General features: G+C 38.2%; 1 protein-coding gene across 3 annotated transcripts in view; it reads right to left on the bottom strand.

The window, feature by feature from the left end:
• The window catches only part of NSRP1 (nuclear speckle splicing regulatory protein 1), a 72863-nt gene that overhangs the window by 2962 nt on the left and 46647 nt on the right, over nucleotides 1-23254 (bottom strand). For all 3 annotated transcript variants that reach the window (XM_003277079.4, XM_030800115.1, XM_012503543.2), the window contains 4 exons: nucleotides 11820-11876; nucleotides 5912-6040; nucleotides 4812-5019; nucleotides 3090-3198 (listed from right to left, as the gene is read on the bottom strand). In XM_003277079.4, coding sequence (XP_003277127.1) covers nucleotides 3090-3198; nucleotides 4812-5019; nucleotides 5912-6040; nucleotides 11820-11876 — 503 coding nt within the window. The remainder of the gene's footprint in view (nucleotides 1-3089; nucleotides 3199-4811; nucleotides 5020-5911; nucleotides 6041-11819; nucleotides 11877-23254) is intronic.

The raw sequence follows: 23254 nt of genomic DNA on the forward strand, positions 1-23254 counted from the left end.
TCTCTCATGAGTGTATCCTGATACACTCCTTGGCACCTATCACAACAAAATGGAAATATATTAATTTGTCCATTAGAATCAACAATACTAAAATTATATTACCTTCATTGTTCCAGCTGGCAAGTACAGTTAACTTTATACTATGAGTATAATGTAAATAAGAATCACTCAGTGATTCTTACTAATCACTTACTAATCACACTAATGGTGCAACAACTTTGGTTCTCCAGGAATTACTGGCAGAACTATCTTGGCTAAAGGACCCACTAACAGGAATTCGATTATTAGACTCTGAGAAGTACAACTATGTCAACGACATTACAGAGTTTTATGGCAGCCTGATAAATATTCCAGATGAAACTCTAATACAAAGATATAATGTATTATAATTTCCATTCAAAACCTGAATCTTCAAATACATTTTCTTAGGTTCATACATCTCACCAATTTTATAATCAAAGCCTAGCAGCATAGGGAGGGAGCGGGGCATATAGGGAGTAGGGCACATAGGGAGGGAGTGGGGCATAAACCTCCTCTCCTCACCTTAATTCTATTCTCCTACCTCTTCCCTTCCTTAGCAACACAGACTCAGATCTACCCAGAGCATTCCTGTTAAAAATTTTTTTTTGGCCGGGCGCGGTGGCTCACGCTTGTAATCCCAGCACTTTGGGAGGCTGAGGCGGGCGGATCACGAGGTCAGGAGATCGAGACCACGGTGAAACCCCGTCTCTACCAAAAATACAAAAAATTAGCCAGGCGTGGTGGCGGCCACCTGTAGTCCCAGCTACCCGGAGAGGCTGAGGCAGGAGAATGGCGTGAACCCGGGAGGTGGAGCTTGTAGTGAGCCGAGATCGCGCCACTGCACTCCAGCCTGGGTGACAGAGCGAGACTGTCTCAAAAAAAAAAAAAAAAAGTTTTTTTTTTTTTTTTGCTTAGGACACACTCTTTTACCTTCAACTACGTAATTATGGCATAATCATCTCACCATTCCTATAATACCTTATAACTGTATTCAAAAATCCTCTAATCCTTTACCTTCTAGATCAGCATTAATAGAAATGCCTCAAGAAATGGTAATGTTCATATGTGAGCTGTCCCAGTATGGCAACCACCAGCCAAATATGGCAATTGAGTATATGAAATGTGGCCATTGTGATTAAAACTTTAATTTTTATTTACTTTCTTATTATTATTTTTTGAGACAGAGTCTTGCACTGTCACCCAGGCTGGAATGCAGTGACGCAATCTCAGCTCACTGCAACCTCCGCCCCCTGGGTTCACGCCATTCTCCTGCCTCAGCCTCCCAAGTAGCTGGCACTACAGGCGCCTGCCACCACGCCTGGCTAATTTTTTGTATTTTTAGTAGAGACAGGATTTCACCGTGTTAGCCAGGATGGTCTCGATCTCCTGACCTCGTCATCCGCCCACCTCGGCCTCCCAAAGTGCTAGGATTATAGGCGTGAGCCACCGTGCCTGGTCATTTTATTTTTTGAGATGGAGTCTGGCTCTGTCACCAGGTTGGAGTGCAGTGGCGCTATCACAGCTCACTGCAATCTCTGCCTCCTGGGTTTAAGCCATTCTCCTGCCTCAACCTCCCGAGTAGCTGGGATTACAGGCATGTGCCACCATGCCGAGCTAATTTTTGTATTTTTAGTAGAGACAGGGGTTCACCATGTTGGCCAGGATGGTCTCGATCTCCTGATCTCATGATCCGCCTGCCTCAGCCTCCCAAAGTGCTGGGATTACAGGCATGAGCCACTGTGCCCAACCTACTTTATTTATTTTAAATTAATTTAAGTAGCTACACATGACTAGTGCCTACATACTGAACAGTGCAGTTCTAGCCCCGATATGTAAGTCTTACATTTTATGAAGGCTGGGTCTTATTTATGAAAATAAACCACTTTCCTTTTAATATACTATCTGAACACGTATATAAGACTTACATTGTAGACACCTAATTCTTTCCAACTTTCTCCTTAATTCTGACAGCAAAATCATTTTAAGGTACCAGGCAACAATCATTTTAAGGATCATGAGGAATACCTACATTCCTATTTAAAAAAAAAAAAAGCAGCCAGGTGCAGTGGCTCATACCTGTAATCCCAGCACTTTGGGAGGGTGAGATGGGGGGATCCCTCAAGCCCAGGAGTTCGAGACCAGCCTGGGCAACATAAAACCCCATCTCTACAACAAAAATACAAAAAGAGGCTGGGCGTGGTGGCTCACGCATATAATCCCAGCATTTTGGGAGGCCGAGGTGGGTGGATCACCTGAGGTCAGGAATTCGAGACTAGTCTGGCCAACATGGTGAAACACCATCTCTACTAAAAATACAAAGATTAGCCGGGCATAGTGCATGCGCCTATAGTCCCAGCTACTCAGGAAGCTGAGGCAGGAGAATCGCTTGAACCTGGGAGGCAGAGGTTGCAATAAGCAGAGATCGTGCCATTGCACTCCAGCCTGGGTGACAGAGCAAGACTCCATTCCATCTTAAAAAAAAACAAACACACACACACACACACAACAACAACAAAAAAAAACACAAAAAGAAAATTGGCTGGGCATGATGGCTTGCACCTGTAGTCCCAGCTACTTGGGAGGATCATTTGAGCCCATGAGGCAAAGACTGCAGGGAGCTATGATTGAACCACTGTACTCCATCCACCCTAGGCAACAGAGTGAGACTCTGTCTCAAAAAAAAAAAAAAAACAACCACAATTTGATTTTGCTTTCCCTTGAAGATTTTGCTCTCCCTTGTTAAGACCCGTAAATCACTTAAAAATTCAGAAACTTTATATATTAAAAGTCTGTTTTTGGTTTTACAATAATATTAAACTCAATCACTAACTATGTTTTAATGTAACAATTTCTGTGAAATGCAGAATAAAAATGATCTTAAACTAAATCTGTAGGTTTTAAAATCAAGAAACTGCAAATTTCTAGCCATTCATTCAATTAGGTAAGGCTGGCTGACAACACAATATGCAATGCTGTAATCTTCCATCTTTCAGAGGGTTAAAATGACCCCACAACCACAGATTATTAACAGTATCTTTCTTCAAAATATTTGATACACGTCTCCTCACCTGGCTTCACGAAAGCTGCATTTAGGTACTTCCTCTTCACCAACTGCTTGATTTAATAGGTGCCTATAAAATCCACTGAGATCTTTCTGCTTGGTTACATCCAAACATGCTAACACAGGGAAAGCAAAAATTAGAATATATTCAATAAGGCACGGTGCAGTTTCATTTTACAGACGTACAGTATATAACATACAGTGTGTAAACTATTCACTGGATCAGGAGTTGGCAAACTATATCCTGCAGGCCAAATTTGGCCTGTTGCCTGTTTTCGTAAATAAATTTTTATTGAAACAAAGCTCTGTTCATTTATGTAATGTCCAAAACTGCTTTTGTACTACAAAGGCAGAGCTCAGTAACTGTGACAGAGATCATATATACAAAAAGCCCTAAAGTATGAATATGATCCGGCATTCATAAATATGAATTTATAAATTTAAAGTCTTAAAATATGAATACTAAAATACTATCTGGTCCTTTACAGAAATTTTGCCGACTGGCACTCTAAACACATAGTACAAGCTTAGACAGAATGTTATAGACTTGGTTTTCTTCTACTTAAAAGCTGAAGAGGACGGGCACAGTGGCTCATGCCTGTAATCCTACAACTTTGGGAGGCTGAGGTAGGTGGATCACCTGAGCTCAGGAATTCGAGACCAACCTGGCCAACATGGTAAAATTCTGTCTCTATAAAAATATAAAAATTATCCAGGTGTGGTGGTGCATGCCTGTAATCCCAGCTACTTGGGAGGCTGAGGCATAAGAATCACTTGAACTTGGGAGGCAGAGGTTGCAGTGAGCCAAGATCATAAGACTGCACTCCAGCCTGAGCGACAGAGCGAGACTCTGTCCAAAAAGCTGATGAGCATTTGTCAATTAAAGTATTTACAGGGCTGGACATGGTGGCTCACACCTGTAATGCCAACACTTTGGGAGGCTGAGGCAGGAAGATTGCTTGAGCCCAGGAGTTCCAGACCAGACCTGGCAACATAGTGAGACCCCGTTTCTACAAAAAATACAAAAATTAACCAGACATAGTGGTATGTTCCTGTAGTCCCAGCTACTCAAGAGGCTGAGGTGGGAGGATCACTGGAGCCTGGGAGGTCAGGGCCGCAGTGAGCCATGGCTGAGCCACTGCACTCCAGCCTGGGTGACAGAGACCCAGTCTCAAAATAAAAGTATTTTATAAATACATATTCTACTTAGATCTTGAGAAATAATCATGAGTAGAAAGCTCTAAAGTATTAAGATATTCTTAATTCATCCAATTTTTATTCTTTCTTCAATTAATGTTATTCTTTTTCTAATTGCCTCATTGATCCTCCTTGAGTGGTGTTACTCTAGTTATTTTCTCATCCCAGAAAAATATAACTAGGGCTTAAAATTATATTTATATTTTTTCTGACAAATGCTATGGTGTTATACTTTGTAATAAATGTTTTTACATTTCAGATCATGTTCTAAGGCAAAAGCCACAAAATGAGAACTAAGAGAAAAGTCTAGTAGAAATAATAGTTACTGAAGAGTTCAACTGTGTTTTTAGTTAAACTTTCCTTTCTGTTTTATACTACTATATAATACCATATTCCTTGTGTCTTGAATTCCTATATATAAATTATGATCACAAACTCATAACCCAAAAGTTCAGTGACAGAGCAAACAGCTAACCACAGGGGAGAGATTCTGCTACTGTTTCCTTGTGCCTTTCCCACTCTTTCATTTTACCTTCCAGTGCAGCAGCCCTCTTTTCTTTTTCTTCTTCTTCAGCTCTCTCTTGCAGTTTTTTCTTATATGCAGATGTCACAAATGCTTCTTTATCATCAAACTCCCCCTTTTCCATTTCTCGTTCTCTCTGTATTTTCTTTTCCATTCTTTTTTCCTGTTCCTTTTTTCTGATCTCAACTGCTTTTAGCAAGTTGTGAATATACTTGGGCTAAGGAAATAAAAAAGATTTAGGAAAAGAGTAAAAAAATAGTAATTGTTAATATTATAATTTTTATAATGAATTCATTAAGATAGAAATGATCGGCCCAAATAAGATTGTCTTCCCTACATTCAATATAATCTTACTAGCAAGATTAATATTGAAACTGTATTCAATAAAAATTTAGGTGTAGCAGAGACAGAAATTGTTTATAATGCGATTTAACTTTAATAAAACATCAAACTAAATATAAATTTTTTTCTCTTTTTTCTGGTATTCTCTTAATTTAAAAAAAAATCAGAAAAGTTCCTGCTAGTTTTTCACATTTAGTAGAAATATGACTATTTAAAATAGTAGCTTTAATATAATTTTATACCATCACTCTACTAGTACATAACTGTCAGATGCAAATGCTCTTAAAAATCAGCCTGTGCTTGTGAAAGAACAAGAGTTGATAGAAAGAAAATCTGAACTTATTTCAGTTTTTACCCCTCCCAAATTTTTTTCTCACTGAAAATAAAATCGTAATAGGTGCAGGCAGATGATTCAGTTACCAGCTAGGAAGAAATAAAAAAATGAGAGGGTAATAAAACACAAATAAACATGCACAGGGCAGGAGCAGTACAAATTTGGTACATTAGAATTCTAAGGAAAAGTTTTCAAAAAACTATTTGCAAAGGTTTCAAAGCAAAAAACAAAATCGTTAGATAATTCACTTGGCCTATTAGGACAATATGTAGTGTTTCTTGAGTCCTACAATCAAATTTGTAATATCTGGAATTAGGGACTCTTCACACCTCACATACCTAAAAGCTTTTTCTCAGATCATTCTCATGTTAAAATAAGATTAAGACACAAAATGTAGGTCAAGGTCAAAGAAAGTTTATTTCAGCTTACAAACCTTTCTGTCTTTCCCCAAAAGCAATCTGGGATTATTTTCCTCCTTTTTTTTCTGCATTTCATCATAAATACTGTCATATTCATACACAGTAGCATCTTCTGCAAGGGCCTTCTGGATTTCCAGTTTGGTCTTAAAAAATAATTAAACATGTTTCAAAAATATGAGCCAGCCAATAGATACAACAAAGTCTATGTTTTTTTGAGAATGGTTCATAAATTGAAAATATATCATAAAAATTGCAATCACATTTTTAGATAGGAAATACGAATAAACTCTGGAGCCAGGCTGCCTGGGTATGAATCCTGGCTCTACACTTACTAATTACTCTGGGCAAGTTTGTTTATAATCTTTTGGTACCTTAATTTCCTCATCTAGAAGAGAAAGAATAATGATTATATTTACATTCTAAGCTGTTATAATTAAATGACTAAACTTAAAACACTTAGAGCCTGATAGAGAATAAGTATTCAATAAACATCAACTATTATTATCATCTATTCATTTGTATATAATTATCCCCATCAAAAGGCCAAAAGGTACGATGGAAACACCTAACCTTGGTTTTGAGAGGCCTGTATTATATATTAAACTTTCATTATCATTTTTAGAGTTGTTAAACATAAAGTCTCTGCCTTTATCATGTTCCTTCCATCTTAAATGATGCTTTTTTCTCCTCTTTCAAGCTATCAAAATCTTATCCAGTGTTTCAGGGCCAGCCCAACTTCTTCTATGAGCCCATTTCTGAGGCCTCTAACTACCCCAATGATCTTTCTTCTAAACTCTGAGGAACATTCTATTCTGCAATATTGACACTAGTTTTTTTTTGTTTTTTTTTTTTAAAGGGACGGGGTCTCGCTCTGTCGCCCAGGCTGGAGTGCAGTAGTGTGATCTTGGCTAACTGCAACCTTTGCCTCCCAGGCTTCAAGTGATCCTCCCACTTCAGCCGCCCAAGTAGCTGGGACTACAGGCGTGTGCCACTATGCCTGGCTAATTTTTATATGTTCTGTAGAGACAGAGTTTCACCATGTTGCTCAGGCTGGTCTTGAACTCCTGGGCTCAAATGATCCACCCACCTCAGTGCACCCCAAAGTGCTGGAATTACATGCATGAGCCACCATGCCAGGCATGGGCGTTTTTACTTCCTGTTTTACAAATCTTAGACTTTTGCCCCCGGTTGTAAATTCCTGAGGTACAGAGTCTACACACTTTGATTTTTTTCTGAATTGCTAGATTGGCTAATGTAGAACCCAAGAGGGATCCTTTTTAAGTGATAGGATGATATAATTATTCAAAAGAATCTATCTGATAGATTAGGGTTTTTACATACCAACATTTAAACTCTGAATAATGCACATGCTAACTGAAAAAAACTTTTTTTCTCGAATATTGTTTAAAATACTAAGAAATTCATTTTTTTCACTTCTCAACCTTTAGAAAGTGAAAGATTCTCCTGCCTAGATGTTGAATTGGCACTCCTGCTCCTTCCCCAAAACCAGCCTGGATAACACAAAGAGGAAAACATGGAATCTAAGAAATAATCACCACTACAATAATAAAAAGCAAGGGAAAAGGGAGACCGAGGGCTGTTTTTCTGGGGGGCGGCGGGGGGACGAAATCTTGCACTGTTGCCCTGGCTGGTGTGCAGTGGTGAGATCTTGGCTCGCTGCAACCTCCGCCTCCTGGGTTCAAGCGATTCCCCTGCCTCAACCTCCTGAGTAGCCAGGATTACAGGCACCTGCTACAATGCCTGGCTAATTTTTTGTATTTTTAGTAGAGACGGGGTTTCACTATGTTGGTCAAGCTGTTCTCGAATTCCTGACCTTGTGATCTACCCACTTCGGCCTCCTGAAGTACAGGGATTACATGCATGAGCCACTGCACCCGGCCAGGGCTGTTTTAAACTGATGACATGCCTTTGTATATGTTGGGAGGAGAGCTGTAGAGGAGCACTTGAGTAGATATGTTACTATTAAATATGTTGCAACATAAATAAAGCAAAAATTGAACAGATATCCAAGGAAAAATGGACAAATCCACAATCACAGTGGGAGATTTTAACATGCCTCTCAGTAACAGAATAGACAAAACAAAACAAACAAACAAACAACAACAAAAAAACCAGTATGGATATATATGGATTAACACAACTGTCCCAATGGACACATACAGAACATTTTCTTTTTTCTTTTTTTTTTTTTTTGGGTTCGGAGTCTTGCTCTGTTGCCTAGGCTGGAGTGCAGTGGCACCATCTTGGCTCATGCAACCTCCACCTCCTGTGTTCAAGTAATTCTCCTGCCTCAGCCTCCTGAGTAGCTGGGACTACAGTTGCACACCACCATGCACGGCTAATTTTTGTATCAATACAGAACATTTTCAAACACAGAGGAAATATTTATAAAAACTGACTATATACTGGACCATAAAGTAAACCTCTACATGTTTTAAAGGCATGAAACAATACAGTGCAGTGTCTTGGAATCCAAAATAATCATGTTAGGGACTGGGTGTGGTGGCTCATGCCTGTAATCCCAACACTTTGGGGGGCCAAGACGGGTGGATCTCCTGAGGTCAGGAAAGCAGCCTGGCCATCTAAAAATATAAAAATTAGCCAGGTGTGGTGATGCACACCTGTAATCCCAGCTATCAGGAGGCTGAGGCAGAAAAATCGCTTGAATCCAGGAGGTGGATGTTGCAGTGAGCCGAGATTGTGCCACTGCACTCCAGCCTAGGCACAGAGCAAGACTCCATCTCAAAAACAAAAACAAAACAAAACAAAAAACCCCAAAAAACAAACAAGCAAAAAACCAAAGTAATCACATTAGGAATGAATAACAAAAAGGTAATCAAAAACCTCTGTTATGTTCAGAAATTAATAATACATGGGTCAAACAAGAAATCATAATGCAAACCAGAAAATGTTTTGCATGAAACAACAAAAATACTGCCTATCAAAATCTGTAAGATGCAGCTACAGAAGTACTTAGAGGGAAACATATAGCCTTAAATGTGTATATTAGAAAAGAGAAAGAACAGAAAACAGAGAGCTAGGCACCAATCTCAAAAAGTTAGAAAAATAACAAAATAAACCCAAAGAAAACAGAATGAAGAAAACACTGATCTGTCAGGACAGAAAACGAAGTCGAAACAAACAAAATGTATACAGTATCATATTAGCTTATTGTATAAGGCTCGCCAAACCTTGTTATCATCAGACTTTTTCAATCTGGATAATTACAGCGAAAGAAAAGGAAACCATCCTATTCTGCCCAGTCTCACTTATGACGCAAAAATCTTCAATACTTAAAAACTCTTAATGAAACCTGAGTAAGCCAAATGCAACAATATATGAAAAGGGTAACATTTTATGCTTATGTTAGGTTTATACCACTTATGTGAAGTTACAAGGATTGATTTTCTAAAGTTAAGCTGACTTTACATTATTGGTATAAAACCAATATGGTCATGAAGCAGTATCCTTTTTGCATATAGTCACCACTTAAACAAATAAACAAACAACAAAACCCTCAAACTAAGAAAATAATTTCCTTAGATTAGCAACAAATATCTACCAGAGACCTACAGCAAATGTTTTATTTACTGATGACATACTGAAAGTTTTCCCAATGAAACAGGGAATATGACAATAATGTTGCCATCATCAGTTCTGTAAACTTGAGGCCCAGATAGAAGAAAAAAATAGTTTAAAGTACCCCATTTTGAAAACATTTTCTCTAAGATTTAGTAAATGCAATCAAGCTAGTATTCTTCATAGTAAAATGAAAGACAGTTTCAATTCGTATGGATAAAGACATTCGACGAGCTGAATCAATCAAGTGGGGAACAAAGGGAAAAGTATGTAATATAGGTGCGAGAAAAACTCAGCAGAAAGCAGGTGAAAGGTATAAGAGTTGTAGCAGCATTCCTAATTTCCAAGCAAACTATGAAAAAGTCCCACTAAACAGATAAAGTGGCTTGAACAAGACAGAGTTAAGAATAAAATCAGATTTGGGATTCATGCTTTAAGTGAAGAAAAAAGGCAGCACAAAAATGTTAAAATAATCCTGGAAAACAAGGTACCTGTATTACCTTGGATAAGTTACCCAACTCTCCAGAACTAAGTCTCCCATTTATATAGTGAGGAAGTTGAACTTAATGGTCTCTCCAAAATTCTGACTCAAAGCACTCCAGTATTTATGTTAAATAATCACTGTCTCTTTTATGTTTTTTTCTTTTGTTTTTTTTTTTTTTTTTTGAGACGGAGTCTCGCTCTGTCACCCAGGCTGGAGAGCAGTAGCGCAATCTCGGCTCACTGCAAGCTCCCCCTCCCGGGTTCACGCCATTCTCCTGACTCAGCCTCTCTGAGTAGCTGGGACTACAGGCGCCCGCCACCACGCCTGGCTAATTTTTTGTATTTTTTAGTAGAGACGGGGTTTCACCGTGGTCTCGATCTCCTGACCTCATGATCCGCCTGCCTCGGCCTCCCAAAGTGCTGGGATTACAAGCGTGAGCCACCGCGCCCGGCTCTTTTATGTTTTATGTGTATATTAAATCATTCTGAGGCTGCTGAGTTACACATTATATTTCACTGTGAAAATCTGACATTATCTTAAAATGACTAAATATATCCTTCTGTGCCAATTCCTCCGAGAGGGTGTGAAACACAGTGGTTAAAAGCCTAGGTTCTGAGGTTTCACGGTCTAGTTTTGAACACAGCCCTACCATTTATGAACTATGTGGTCTCATGCAAGTCACATAAATTCTTCTTGCCTTCATTTCCTTAACTATAAAATAAGGATTATAAAAGCATCTATCTCATAGAATTATTGTAAGAATTAAAGATCATTCTTAAAACAGTTGTCATGATGCCTGGCACGTAGAAAGTGCTTAATAAACTCATCTTTATGCAGGTTTCCAGTTAGACCAAGAGGAAATAGGACCAAAAGTTATAAAGCTAATGGGGAGGATAAATAATTCAAAATGAAAAAGAAAGGCACCTTGCTATTGTTTAATTTCATTACATTCTATAGCAGAAAATCTAAGGTATACTAGTCTATAACAGTAGAAAAGTTAGTAAACCTTCAGGCCTAGTTCGATAATTAGTAGTATGATCTTAAGGAGCACTTTATCCTTTCTGAGTTTCAGATTCTTAATCAGAACTATGGGCAAGTTTGTGAGAACTGTAAAAGATAAATGTATGTAAAAAGCACTTGGAAACACTAAGGTACTAGCAAGTCTTTTAAAAATTATCGGGCCGGGCACGGTGGCTCACGCCTGTAATCCCAGCACTTTGGGAAGCTGAGGCGGGTGGATCACTTGAGGTCAGGGGTTCCAGACCAGCCTGACCAACATGGTGAAACCCCGTCTCTACTAAAAATACAAAAATTAGCTGGGCGTGGTGGCATGCGCCTTTAGTCCCAGCTACTCGGGAGGCTGAGACAGGAGAATTGCTTGAACCCAGGAGATGGAGACTGCAGTGAGCTGAGAGTGCACCACAGCACTCCAGCCTGGGCAACAGAGCAAGACTCCATCTCAAAAAAAAAAAAAAAATCTATATATCTATATATTTATATCTATCTCTGATATTCTTCTTTCTTGGCAGATGAGTTTCAAATAATTATAAGTTTGTGAAACCATTTTGGTTGTGAAAAGGTTTTTTTTTTCCCCCAAGTAAGCTCACTAGCAAGAATTTAATAATAAATAACAATAGGCCAAACAATCCATTATTAGACTAATGAGTCATCTACAAGAACTGGTTTCATCTATAGCACAGCAATAAGGAGCTAATTCTTCATTATGTTTTTCCTTAAATCTATTCTGTTATAGTCTCAGCACCTAGATACCAAAACTGATGCTTAAAAATGAGCCAGAATGCTTCACTGAATGCACTTATCCCACTCTTCTACCTTACCTGTTTCATGGCCTGCTTCTTAGCAGCTTCTCTCTGAAGGCTTTCACTCACAGAGGTCTGTAAAACAGAAATATATTGTCACTTTTTAAACAAATTTAAAATTTCTTTTCCAGTACGAGTGTCCCCTATCTAAAATACATGGGACCAGAAGTGTTTTGTATTTCAGATTTTTAAAATACTTACTGGTTCAGCATCCCAAATCTGAAGATCTGATATCTGATGCTCCAATGAGCATTTCATTTGAGCTTCATATTAGTGCTCAAAAAAGTTTTAGATTTTAGAACATTTAGGATTTTCGATTTTCAGATTTGGGATGCTCAACCTGTTTTCTGGTTGGCAATGGTGCCTTACTTATAGTTAAAAGTAAAAAGATAATAATATGAATTAAACTAACATTTTCAGGGTTTGTTCCCTAAACTTCAGAAAATAAATGAATTTGCATTGTAAATCCTCAGAATAGATTATAAGGTATCAGAGAAAATAGAATGGTACAGGAAAAAATGAGGAAACATGAATTTTTAGTCCTAAATTCACTACTGTCATTCAACCTTTACGGATTTCAATTTGCTTCATGCGAACATGTGAGAGAGAAAGAGAGAGAGACAGTGTGTGTGTGTGTGTGTGTGTGTGTGTGTGTGTGTGTGTGTGTGAGAGAGAGAGAGAGAGAGAGAGAGAGAAATGGGGAAAGACTGGTCTAGATAATATTTCAGGTACCTTCCAACACTAAAATGGTATGATTCCCAGCTTACAAAAAGCAAATTATTTTAATATTCACCACTCAATATAGTGTATCAAGCTCTCAGTTTATGTTTAAGGCTTAGGGACAGCAGTAACTATTCATGGCAATAATCAAAAACTACGTACCGAAAAGCATGTTTAAGTCCTGAGGATAGTGAAAAAGCAAGAACAGTCTCTGTCTTAGGACACAGACTGAAACAAGATGTTGTTTCAGATAAACAGTCTGAAAGGGAAGACAATTAAAGAGATATTACAATATATGGCCAGGCATGGTGGCTCACGCCTGTAAATCCCAGCACTTTGGGAGGCTGAGGCGGGCGGATCACTTAAGGCCAGGAGTTTTGAGACCAGCCTGGCCAAAATGGTGAAACCCCGTCTCTACTGAAAATACAAAAATGAGCCGGGAGTGTTGGAACACACTTGTAATCCCAGCTACTTGAAAGGCTGAGACACGAGAATCACTTGCACCCGGGAGGCAGATGTCGCAGTGAGCCTAAATTGTGCCACTGCACTCCGGCCTGGGCAACAGAACCAGGCTCCATCTCCAAAGAAAAAAAAAAAAAGACAATTACAATATAAATGTGATAAGCAATATAATAAAGGAATAAACAAAGGGCTGTGGGAGCCCAGGGCAGAGAAGACAACTAAATGTATATGAGGAATCAAGAATCCCTTTCCAAAAGAGATATGACATTAGACCAGAACCAAAGAGAATAAAAATGTAAAAGAATGCAAGAGGAAGATAGGAAGTAGTCATCACATGGGCAAAAGTAAAGATTACATACAGCTAAGAAAAAAAAAAAACTTAAGCAAAATATGTTTCCTTAAAAGTACAGGCTTTAATCATCAGGCAAATGTAAATCAGAACCACTAAGAGATAACACCTCACACCTGTTAGAATGGCTATTATAAAAAAGTCAAAAAATAATAAAGGTTAGCATGTGTGTCAGAAAAGGGAATTCTTATATACTGCTGGTGCAGATGTAGGCTGGTACAGTCAACATTGAGAACAGTATGGAGGTTTATAAACAAATTAAAAATACAACTACCATACAGCCTAGCAATCCCTCTTGGCATATAGCCAAAGGAAATGAACTCACCACCTGGTAAAGGTAGCTTCACTCCCATGTTTATTGCAGCATTATTTGCAATAGCCAGGTATGGAAACAACCTACGTGTTCATGGACAAATGAATGGATAAAGAAACTGTGGTAAATACGTATGATGGAGTATTATTCAGCCTTTAAAAAGGAGATCCTGCCATTTGCCACAACATGAATGAGCCTGGAGGACACATGGTAAGCCAGATACAAAAAGAAAAATAGTACCTGACATCACTTGTAAGTGGAATCTCTCACAGAGATAAAGAACTTAAAAACAATGGTTACTAGGGGTGGGGTGAGAGGAAATGGGGAGGGGTAGGTATGTAACAAGATGAACAAGTCTAGAGATCTAATGTACCACATGAGGGCAATAGGTAACAAAATTGTGCTATATATGGTATTCATGCTAAACGAGTAAATTGTAGCTGCTCTTGCCACAGAAACAAAAAAAGTATGTAAGATAATGGACATGTTAATTTGCTTTACTGTAGTAAACTTTTTACCATCTACATCCCATAATTGTTATATACCTTAATATACACAATAATTTTTTTTTCAAGTATCAGGATTTGCAAATATACTGACACTGAATTGTATAAAAGGGTGAATTTTATGCTATGTGAATTACATCTTTTTAAAAAAGCCAAAATAAAGCTACTAATGAATTTTTAATTCTTTCATTTGTGGGGGCAAGGGCTACATGGGTTATCTCTGTCCGTCTCAATTTTGCTGTCAGTCTAAAACTGCTGTTTAAAAAAAAAAACGAAGTCTTAAATATACATAAAAACATATGTGTAAGTTTTAAACATATATATGTACATAAAATCCTCAGCTCTAGAATTATAGTAGTCCAGCCTATTAACACTTGCTATCTTCAGTTGTATTGTATCAGCAATTGGTGCTTTTTTTTTTCATGGTAATAACCAGAACATTGGGAGGCCGAGGTGGGCGGATCCCGAGGTCAGGAGATCGAGACCACGGTGAAACCCCGTCTCTACTAAAAATACAAAAAATTAGCCGGGCGTGGTGGCGGGCTACTCGGAGAGGCTGAGGCAGGAGAATGGCGTGAACCCTGGAGGCGGAGCTTGCAGTGAGCCGAGATTGTGCCACTGCACTCCAGCCTGGGCGACAGAGTGAGACTCCATCTCAAAAAAATAAAATAAAATAACCAGAACAAAATAGTTCTCTATGACCACAGACAAATCCATTTAATACACAAAGGTCATATAATACATATTCAATAAATTAAATAAGTATGCAAAGAACTAAAGACATTTTAGATGATGGTAAACTGACTCTAACTGGGGGAAAGATGTTGATAACAAAAACAGTAATAGCTGTTAACATTATTGAGCTAGGTGCTATGCTAAGTATACTAGTTGTGTATTACATGTATTACTAATTTAATCCAAATTTGTTACATGTAATATGAAACTTTCATTCACTAGAATATCAATTTTAAATACCAAAACTGAAAGTAATAGTAAATATTTCCAATGTATTTTCATGTCTGTATTTCTAATTAGTATAAATGAAAAATATTTTTCTTGACCACTGAGTTAATGATGTCTTCAGGACTGACTGAGAAGAATACATCTCCAAATGCTGGATGTTTTCCTTTTTTACTTGCTTTTATTATTTTTTCCTATCTCCTCCTTTAGTCTGTCAGAGTTTACCTGCTGCCTTTCAAACTGGATGCTTCAATCTAAACTATGTAACTTGGTTGTTATGGAAGATACTCAGAGAAATAAAATAACTTTTAAAAAGAAAACTTGGGAAAGAAAAACACAAGGCTATACCTTTTCAGGCTTTTATAAAGTATAGAATAAGCAGACTGGGAAAGGCCTTTCCAATGTAAACTATATCTATTTTGAGACATCTCAAAAGATTTTGTTTCTATGTTTATAGCTGTTTAGAAGAATGAAGTATGACCGTTGAAAAAACAAGCTGTTACTACTTACACAGGAAGGTAACATAATGGAAGGAGTGCAATAGTTTTACAAATTCTATTCACAAACTTATATCCCTAGAATTCAACAGCATCCGTGGATAACTCTGAACCTAACCTGAAAAAGTCAGCAAAGATTGATGATCTCCTTTTGAAGGTCATTTGATTCTCAATTTTCTAAATAAAGGTACTTTAACAATGACTACTAAGGATGACGATTAAAATGCCAAAAACCTGTTTAAACAAATACAAAAAGCTTAAAAGAGTAGCAGTAAAACCTTTACTTTTTTCTATAATAGTAACCCTACATAAAAATATATAAAATGATCTTCTATATAACATGAAAAAACTCATCTAGATTCAGATCAGACAGAAAAACAACTACTACAATTAAAAACAATTTCCTCTTATAAAAGAGCAGATACTTCTTTTTATTTTTATTTTTTTATTATTATTATACTTTAAGTTTTAGGGTACATATGCACAACGTGATTGTTTTCAGATAACCATAATAATTATACTATGTAATTTTAAGACTGAGAACAAAAATTGGCACATGTATTGTGGCCTATTCTGTGTCTTTTTGAATCTATAATTCTGCTAAGAACTGTGCAGAATATAAAAGGATGTTGCTTGTGTTTAATTTTTATGATTCTTTAAATATATTTTAAATGGAAATCTAGAAAGGAAATATATTAATCTAAAAATAGTAACAACAACAGTAGTTACAATAATCCTAACAACTTCAGAAATAATGGATGCCAAGTAAGCTAAATGACATACAGAAGTCACCTTTAATTGTTAAGGCTACAGATTACCTGAGAGAATTTAAGGACAAACAGCTGGTGAATGGCAAAGCAAGATTCCAATTCAGGTACTCTTATTCCAAACTTTAATAACTTTCCTTTAAACACCAGTACTGAATATACACTGAAATGCCTCAAGACAACACAGAATTAAAAGGCATGGAAAGGTACAAATAGCCTATAGCATAAATCTGATTTAAACTTTATAATATTGAGCGGTGTCCTATGTTGCTATTATTGGAAATTCACCAACTGAGATGATTCCTCTGAAAACATAAAGCTGAGGTATGATTGCATCTACTAGAGTAACAAAAGTATTATTATAACTCTACATATACTATTGACCATCAGAGTGGAAAGTCACATAAAATGAAAACACAGAATGTTATTAACATTAAAGGAAAAACGAGTCTATTTAGTATTTGATATTTTAAGTATTGTTTCTACATCTACCCCACAACATCAATGAAAAACAGATTCCTAGCTGGGCGCGGAGGCTCACATCTGTAATCCCAGCACTTTGGAAGGCCGAGGCGGGCGGATCACGAGGTCAGGAGATCGAGACCACGGTGAAACCTCGTCTCCACTAAAAATACAAAATATTAGCCAGGTGCGGTGGCGGGCGCCTGTAGTCCCAGCTACTCAGGAGGCTGAGGCAGGAGAATGGCGTGAACCCGGGAAGCAGAGCTTGCAGTGAGCTGAGATGGCGCCACTGCACTCCAGCCTGGGCGACAGTGAGACTCTGTCTCAAAAAAAAAAAACCAGATTCCTTCAGATACATTGTAGTCCTATCATGAATGGGAAAATATTTTTCTTTTTAACAAATATCTTAAAATAAATACATATATTTATGTGTGAGAAAAAACAAACTACTACAATTAAAAGCAGATCAGTAAGATCTTATTTTTTTTTTTTTTTTTTTGAGACAGAGTCTCACTCTGTTGCCCAGGCTGGAGTGCAGTGGCGCCATCTCGGCTCACTGCAACCTCCGCCCCCTGGGTTCAAGAGATTCTCCTGCCTCAGCCTCCTGAGTAGCTGGGATTACAGGCGTGTACCACCATGCCCAGCTAATTTTTGTATTTTTAGTAGAGACAAGGTTTCATCATGTTGGTCAGGCTGGTCTCAAACTCCTGACCTCATGATCCACCTGCCTTGGCCTCCCAAAGTGCTGGGATTACAGATGTGAGCCACCACGCCCGGCCAGATCTTATGTTTTTAAAGGTCAAGGCTTTTTATGTTTTTAGTGGTATCCTTAAAATACTAATACAGTATACATACACAACAGAATAGTATTTGGCCATAAAAAGAATGAAATCATGTCATTTACAGCAACATGGAAGGAACTGGAGGTCATTATCTTAAGTAAAATAAGCCACACACAAAAAGATAAATATCGTATGTTCTCACTTCCATGTGGGAGCTAAAATAAAAAATTTGATCACATGGAGGTAGAGTGAAAAGGTAGATAACAGAGACTGGGAAGGGTAAGTGAGGGAAGTGGGGAGGATGAAGAGAAGCTGGTTAAAGGGTACAAACATACAGTAAGACAGAAGGAATATATTCAGTGTTTGACAGAAGAGTAAGGTGACTATCCTTTTTGTTTGTTTAAGATGGAGTCTTGCTCTGCTGCCCAGGTTGGAGTGCAGTGGTGTGATTTCAGCTCACTGAAACCTCTGCCTCTCGGGTTCAAGCGATTCTCCTGCCTCAGCCTCCCAAGTAGCTGGGATTACAAGTGTGCACCACACGCGTGGCTAATTTTTTTTGTATTTTTAGTAGAGATGGGGTTCTGCCATGATGGCTAGGCTGGTCTCGAACTCCTGGCCTCAAGTGATCTGCCTACCTCGGCCTCCCAAAGTGCTTGGATTATAGGCATGAGCCACTGCGCCTGGCCAGGGTGACTATCCTTAACAAAAACGTGTTGTACTTGGGTAACAGACACTAATTGCCGACTTGATCACTAAGCATTACATTCATGTAACAAAATCTCACAGGTATTCCATAAATTTGTATAAAATTTTTTCAAATACTAACACAAATTTTAAGAGAACTTTTAATTTAGTCTGGTTTTCATAAAAAGAAAGGATATTCAAGAAGGTAAACATGACAAAAGCAGATCCTCTTGCCATAAATCAGGGAAGGGTTGATCTTATTGAACTCAGCAAGAGAAAAAATAGATTTCATATGTGCCCTGTGAATAAAACAAAACTTATATAATAACTGCAAAGATTATTAATCTCTAACTTCAGAGTTCCTATACTGTATAGCATAAGGAGAACTTACAAAATAACGTTCACAAGTGTAGACTCAGAAACAGTCTACAACTGTTCTCTCTCTTGCTAGCTTGTTATTCTAGGTATGTTAATTTCTTCCTGTTTCAGTTTCCTCCTCCATATATTAGTACCTACCTCACAAAGGTTAGCTACCATTTTTGTTATTATTATGTTCCTGTGTTAAAAATATATGGCTGAAGAAATGCTTATATTTAAACAAATCAAAACTAAGTTATGAGAACACAGTAGCTGTACTTTTTTTTTCTTGGAGTATTATAGTTAAAATTATTCACCAGAAAAGCATGCAAACAATATTCCTCTTTATAGTATATTTATCAGTGTGCTTAATAAAATGTAAGGTTGGTATTTATTTGAAGTGACATTAATATAATATTTCCATCCACTGAATTAGAAAAATCTATTCGCTGAATATTTAAAAGGCTGTATATGTTTTCTTTTGTGTTGATTCCTTAAGGTTTTATATTCAGTATGTCCATAAACAGGAAAATGTAGGATGCATACATTTCAATCCTTAATTAGCCATGGGAGCTATAGCATAACTAGAAATGGGTTTTCTAGAACTGATAGTGGCTTTAGTAGGAACTATTCATGAACAAAAATACACTGCCCCCAAAACATGAGTAGATTAGAGAGTATCCTCCTTTGAGGGTATCCTCTGTTGTGCGCTATAATCAAATAGCAAGATACCAGGGACACACCAAATGAACAGATGTTTGTCTTTAATAATTGTCCTGGTTTGGGGTGAGAAGGGGAAGTGCTTGTTTAAAAAAGCGTATTTTTAAACTTCAAAGAAATGTACAGTTAAGTACTGTGTACCCTTTACCTAACCTCTCCCAATGTTAGTAAGTTGCATAGAGTACAATATCAACACCAGGGAACTCACACTGGTACACCCACACTGCTTATTCAGATTTCACAATTTTTACACATACACATCTGTGCATGTGTGTGCATAGTCCTATGCCATTTTATAACATAGAGCTTCAAGTAACTATCACCGCAATCAAGATACTTAATTGTACTAGTCACCACAATACTTCTTGCACTACTCCTTTATAAGCCATACTCATCCTTCCTCCTCCATCTCTAATCCCTGGCAACCATTATCTTTGTGTTCGATGAATGTTAAATAAATTGAATTATGCAGTATACCGTTTTGAGACTGGCTCTTTTCTATCAGCATTACTTTCAAGGATATTTTGTGTTTTGCTTAGTATAAATATTGCAAAAACATTTCGTTCTTGCCACAAAAATCTTAGCTTACAAGTTACCTAGGGAAAAACAGCTGTTTAAAAAAAGATTAAGGCTGAATGTGACCAAACCACACAATAAAGTCATTGACTCATTTCAAAATTAGTAGGTAGACAATTATTCTAATTCTATGCCTGAGGACCAGTTTGCAGTGTAACACAGGAGAATATTCCTTAAAACTGGCTTCTTTTTTCTTTTTTTTGAGACAGGGTCTTGCTCTGTTGTCCAGGCTGGAGTGCAGTGACATGATCACAGCACACTGCAGCTTCGACCTCCTGGGCTCAAGCAATCCTCCTGCCTCAGCTTCTGGAGTAGCTGGGACTACAGATGTGTGTCACCACATCCAGCTAATTTTTTTATTTTTTTGTAGAGACAGGGTCTTACTTTGTTGCCCAGGCTGGTCTCAAACCCCTGGGCTCAAGCAATCCTCCCGTCTTTGCCTCCTAAAGTGCTGGGATTATAGGCATAAGCCCCATGCTCAGCCAGTGGTGCCTTCTAATAAAATCGTTAGTTTTAAATTTAGGGAGACAAAATTTACTTCCTATAAGGGACTTTATCTCGAAGGAAAAAAAAAATCAACTTATAAACAAACAGGTTCAAATGCAAACATTAGAATTGTTCTAAAAGTACAAAAAACACACTAATATTTCAAGATAGGTTCTTTATCAAAATCTCAGGAAAATACCTTTTCAAAAACCTGAAGTAGTAGCTCCTTCCAAATATTTTAACTTAATTCAGTAAACATGCTGACAGCCTAATATGTGTACAGCATTTAGGCTAGGTGCTACAAAAAGATTATAATCTAGTAGGAAAGCAGCCTTATTTGGTCAACATATGTCTGAGAGTTGGTAGGTTCCAGTTAGCTTTAATTCCAAATAAGAAAGGAACCCACAAAAAAGGTAAGAAAGTGGCTGGTCTATTTTACAAACACAAATAACATAAAAGAATACTTCGCACACACGCACATATACGCACACACACATACACATTATAAGGGGTAAAAATGTGGTCATTGGCCGGGTGCGGTGGCTCATGCCTGTAATCCCAGCACTTTGGGAGGTCGAGGAGGGCAGATCACCTGAGGTCAAGAGTTCAAGACCAGCCTTGCCAACATGGTGAAACCTCGCCTCTACTAAAAATACAAAAAAAATTAGTTGGGCATGGTGGCGCATGCCTGTAGTCCCAGCCACTCGGGGAGGCTGAGGCAGGAAAATTGCTTGCACCCAGGAGGTGGAGGTTGCAGTGAGCGGAGATCGCGCCACTGCACTCTAGCCTGGGTGACAGAGGGAGACTCTAACTCAAAAAAAAAAAAAAGTGGTCAAAGTATAGGCACCATAAACTGTAGAATTAAGAAAAACATTGCAACTAGATTTCTTAGTTTTTTTCTCCCTCCATTGTTCCGTGTAGAGAATAAAAATTATTTAATCAATCTAATATTTGCTTCTTTTTTTTTTTTTTGAGACTGAGTCTTGCTCTGTCACCCAGGCTGGAATGCAGTGGCACTATCTCAGCTCACTGCAAGTTCCGCCTCCTGGGTTCACGCCATTCTCCAGCCTCAGCCTCCTGAGTAGCTGGGACTACAGGTGCTCACCACCACACCCGGCTAATATTTTGTATTTTTAGTAGAGACAGGGTTTCACCATGTTAGCCAGGATGGTCTCGATCTCCTGACCTCGTGATCCGCCCGCCTCGGCCTCCCAAAGTGCTGGGATTACAGGCGTGAGCCACTGCGCCCGGCCATATTTGCTTCATTTTGAATAGCAGTCAGATATGACCTAAAAGGGAGACATACAAAAAAATAAAAAATCTTTACGGTTAGCTCAGATAAATCGAAGAGAAAATACATGACTATGTACCTTTGTTGCATCACTATACAAGTTTAAATCGATTACCTCCTGGGCAGTAGTAACCATCAGAAAAGAATTAGGACCAGGCACAGTGGCTCATGCCTGTAATCCCAGCACTTTGGGAGGCCGAGGAGGGTGGACTGCTTGAGCTCAGGAGTTCGAGACCAGGCTGGCTAACATGGTGAAACCCCGTCTCCACTAAAAATACAACAACAACAAAAAAAAATTAGCCGGATGTGGTGGTACATGCCTGTAATCCCAGCACTTTGGGAGGCCAAGGCAGCCGGATCACTTGAGCTCAGGAGTTCGAGACCAGCCTGGCCAACCTGGTGAAGTCCCGTTTCTACTAAAAATACAAAAAAAAATTAGCCAGGCATGGTGGCATGTGCCTGTAATCCCAGCTACTCAGGAGGCTGAGGCAGGAGAATCGCTTGAACCTGGGAGGTGGAGGTTGCAGTGAGCTGAGATCGTGCCACTGCACTCCAGTCTGGATGACAGAGTGAGACTCCATCTCAAAAAAAAAAAAAAAAAGGAATTACGTCTGTATTATTGGTACTCCTTCACCAGGAAACAAAATATAGTCTAATGACATTGAAAAAAGTATAGGTACTAGACCATTATTTATATTATTAAATTACCTTCCTTCAATCATAAATTTATTTTAATATAAAAATTTAGTAAAGGGTTCTGAATTTTTTCTTTTTGCAGAAATAATTATTCCATAACTAATAAAGCACAATGGGACATATGAGATTCCTTCTTAAATAAAAGTTGCACCTACCCAATTATCCAAAATGGCTCTTAGCTAAACAAAAACAGTTCAAGAACCAATCTTTCTTTCAAATGGCTCACAGCTAAAATTTTCTGTCGTGCTCTGAGAACTTCCTGTTCTTTTTTTCTTTTTTAAACTTAGCAACAGATCATTTATTAAAAGTCTTACAACTCAGCAATCTCTATTCGGGGCTTTATTTGTCCACATTCTCACAACTCTTGTAAGTACAAAGTTTAAGGGCTGTGATGAGTACCTCACATTTTCATTATATAATATAAGCTCAGACCTAAGACAAACACTACAACAGAAAAAAATAGACATGGCTGGCTGGGTGCAGTGGCTCATGCCTGTAATCCCAGCACTTTGGGAGGCCGAGGCGGGTGGATCACGAGGTCGGGAGATCAAGACCATCCTGGCTAAAACGGTGAAACCCCATCTCTACTAAAAATAATAAAAAAAAAAAATTAGCCGGGCATGGTGGCACGCGCCTGTAGTCCCAGCTACTCGGGAGGCTGAGGCAGGAGAATCACCTGAACCTGGGAGATGGAGGTTGTAGTGAGCTGAGATTGCACCACTGCGCTCCAGCCTGGGTGACAGAGCAAGACTCCGTCTCAAAATAAAAAAAAAAAAAGAGGCTATGAAGAGAAAATTTAGAAAAGAGAAAATATACATGACTCTT

This window comes from Nomascus leucogenys, chromosome 19 (genome assembly GCF_006542625.1).
Source record: "Nomascus leucogenys isolate Asia chromosome 19, Asia_NLE_v1, whole genome shotgun sequence".
Lineage (NCBI taxonomy): Eukaryota > Metazoa > Chordata > Mammalia > Primates > Hylobatidae > Nomascus > Nomascus leucogenys.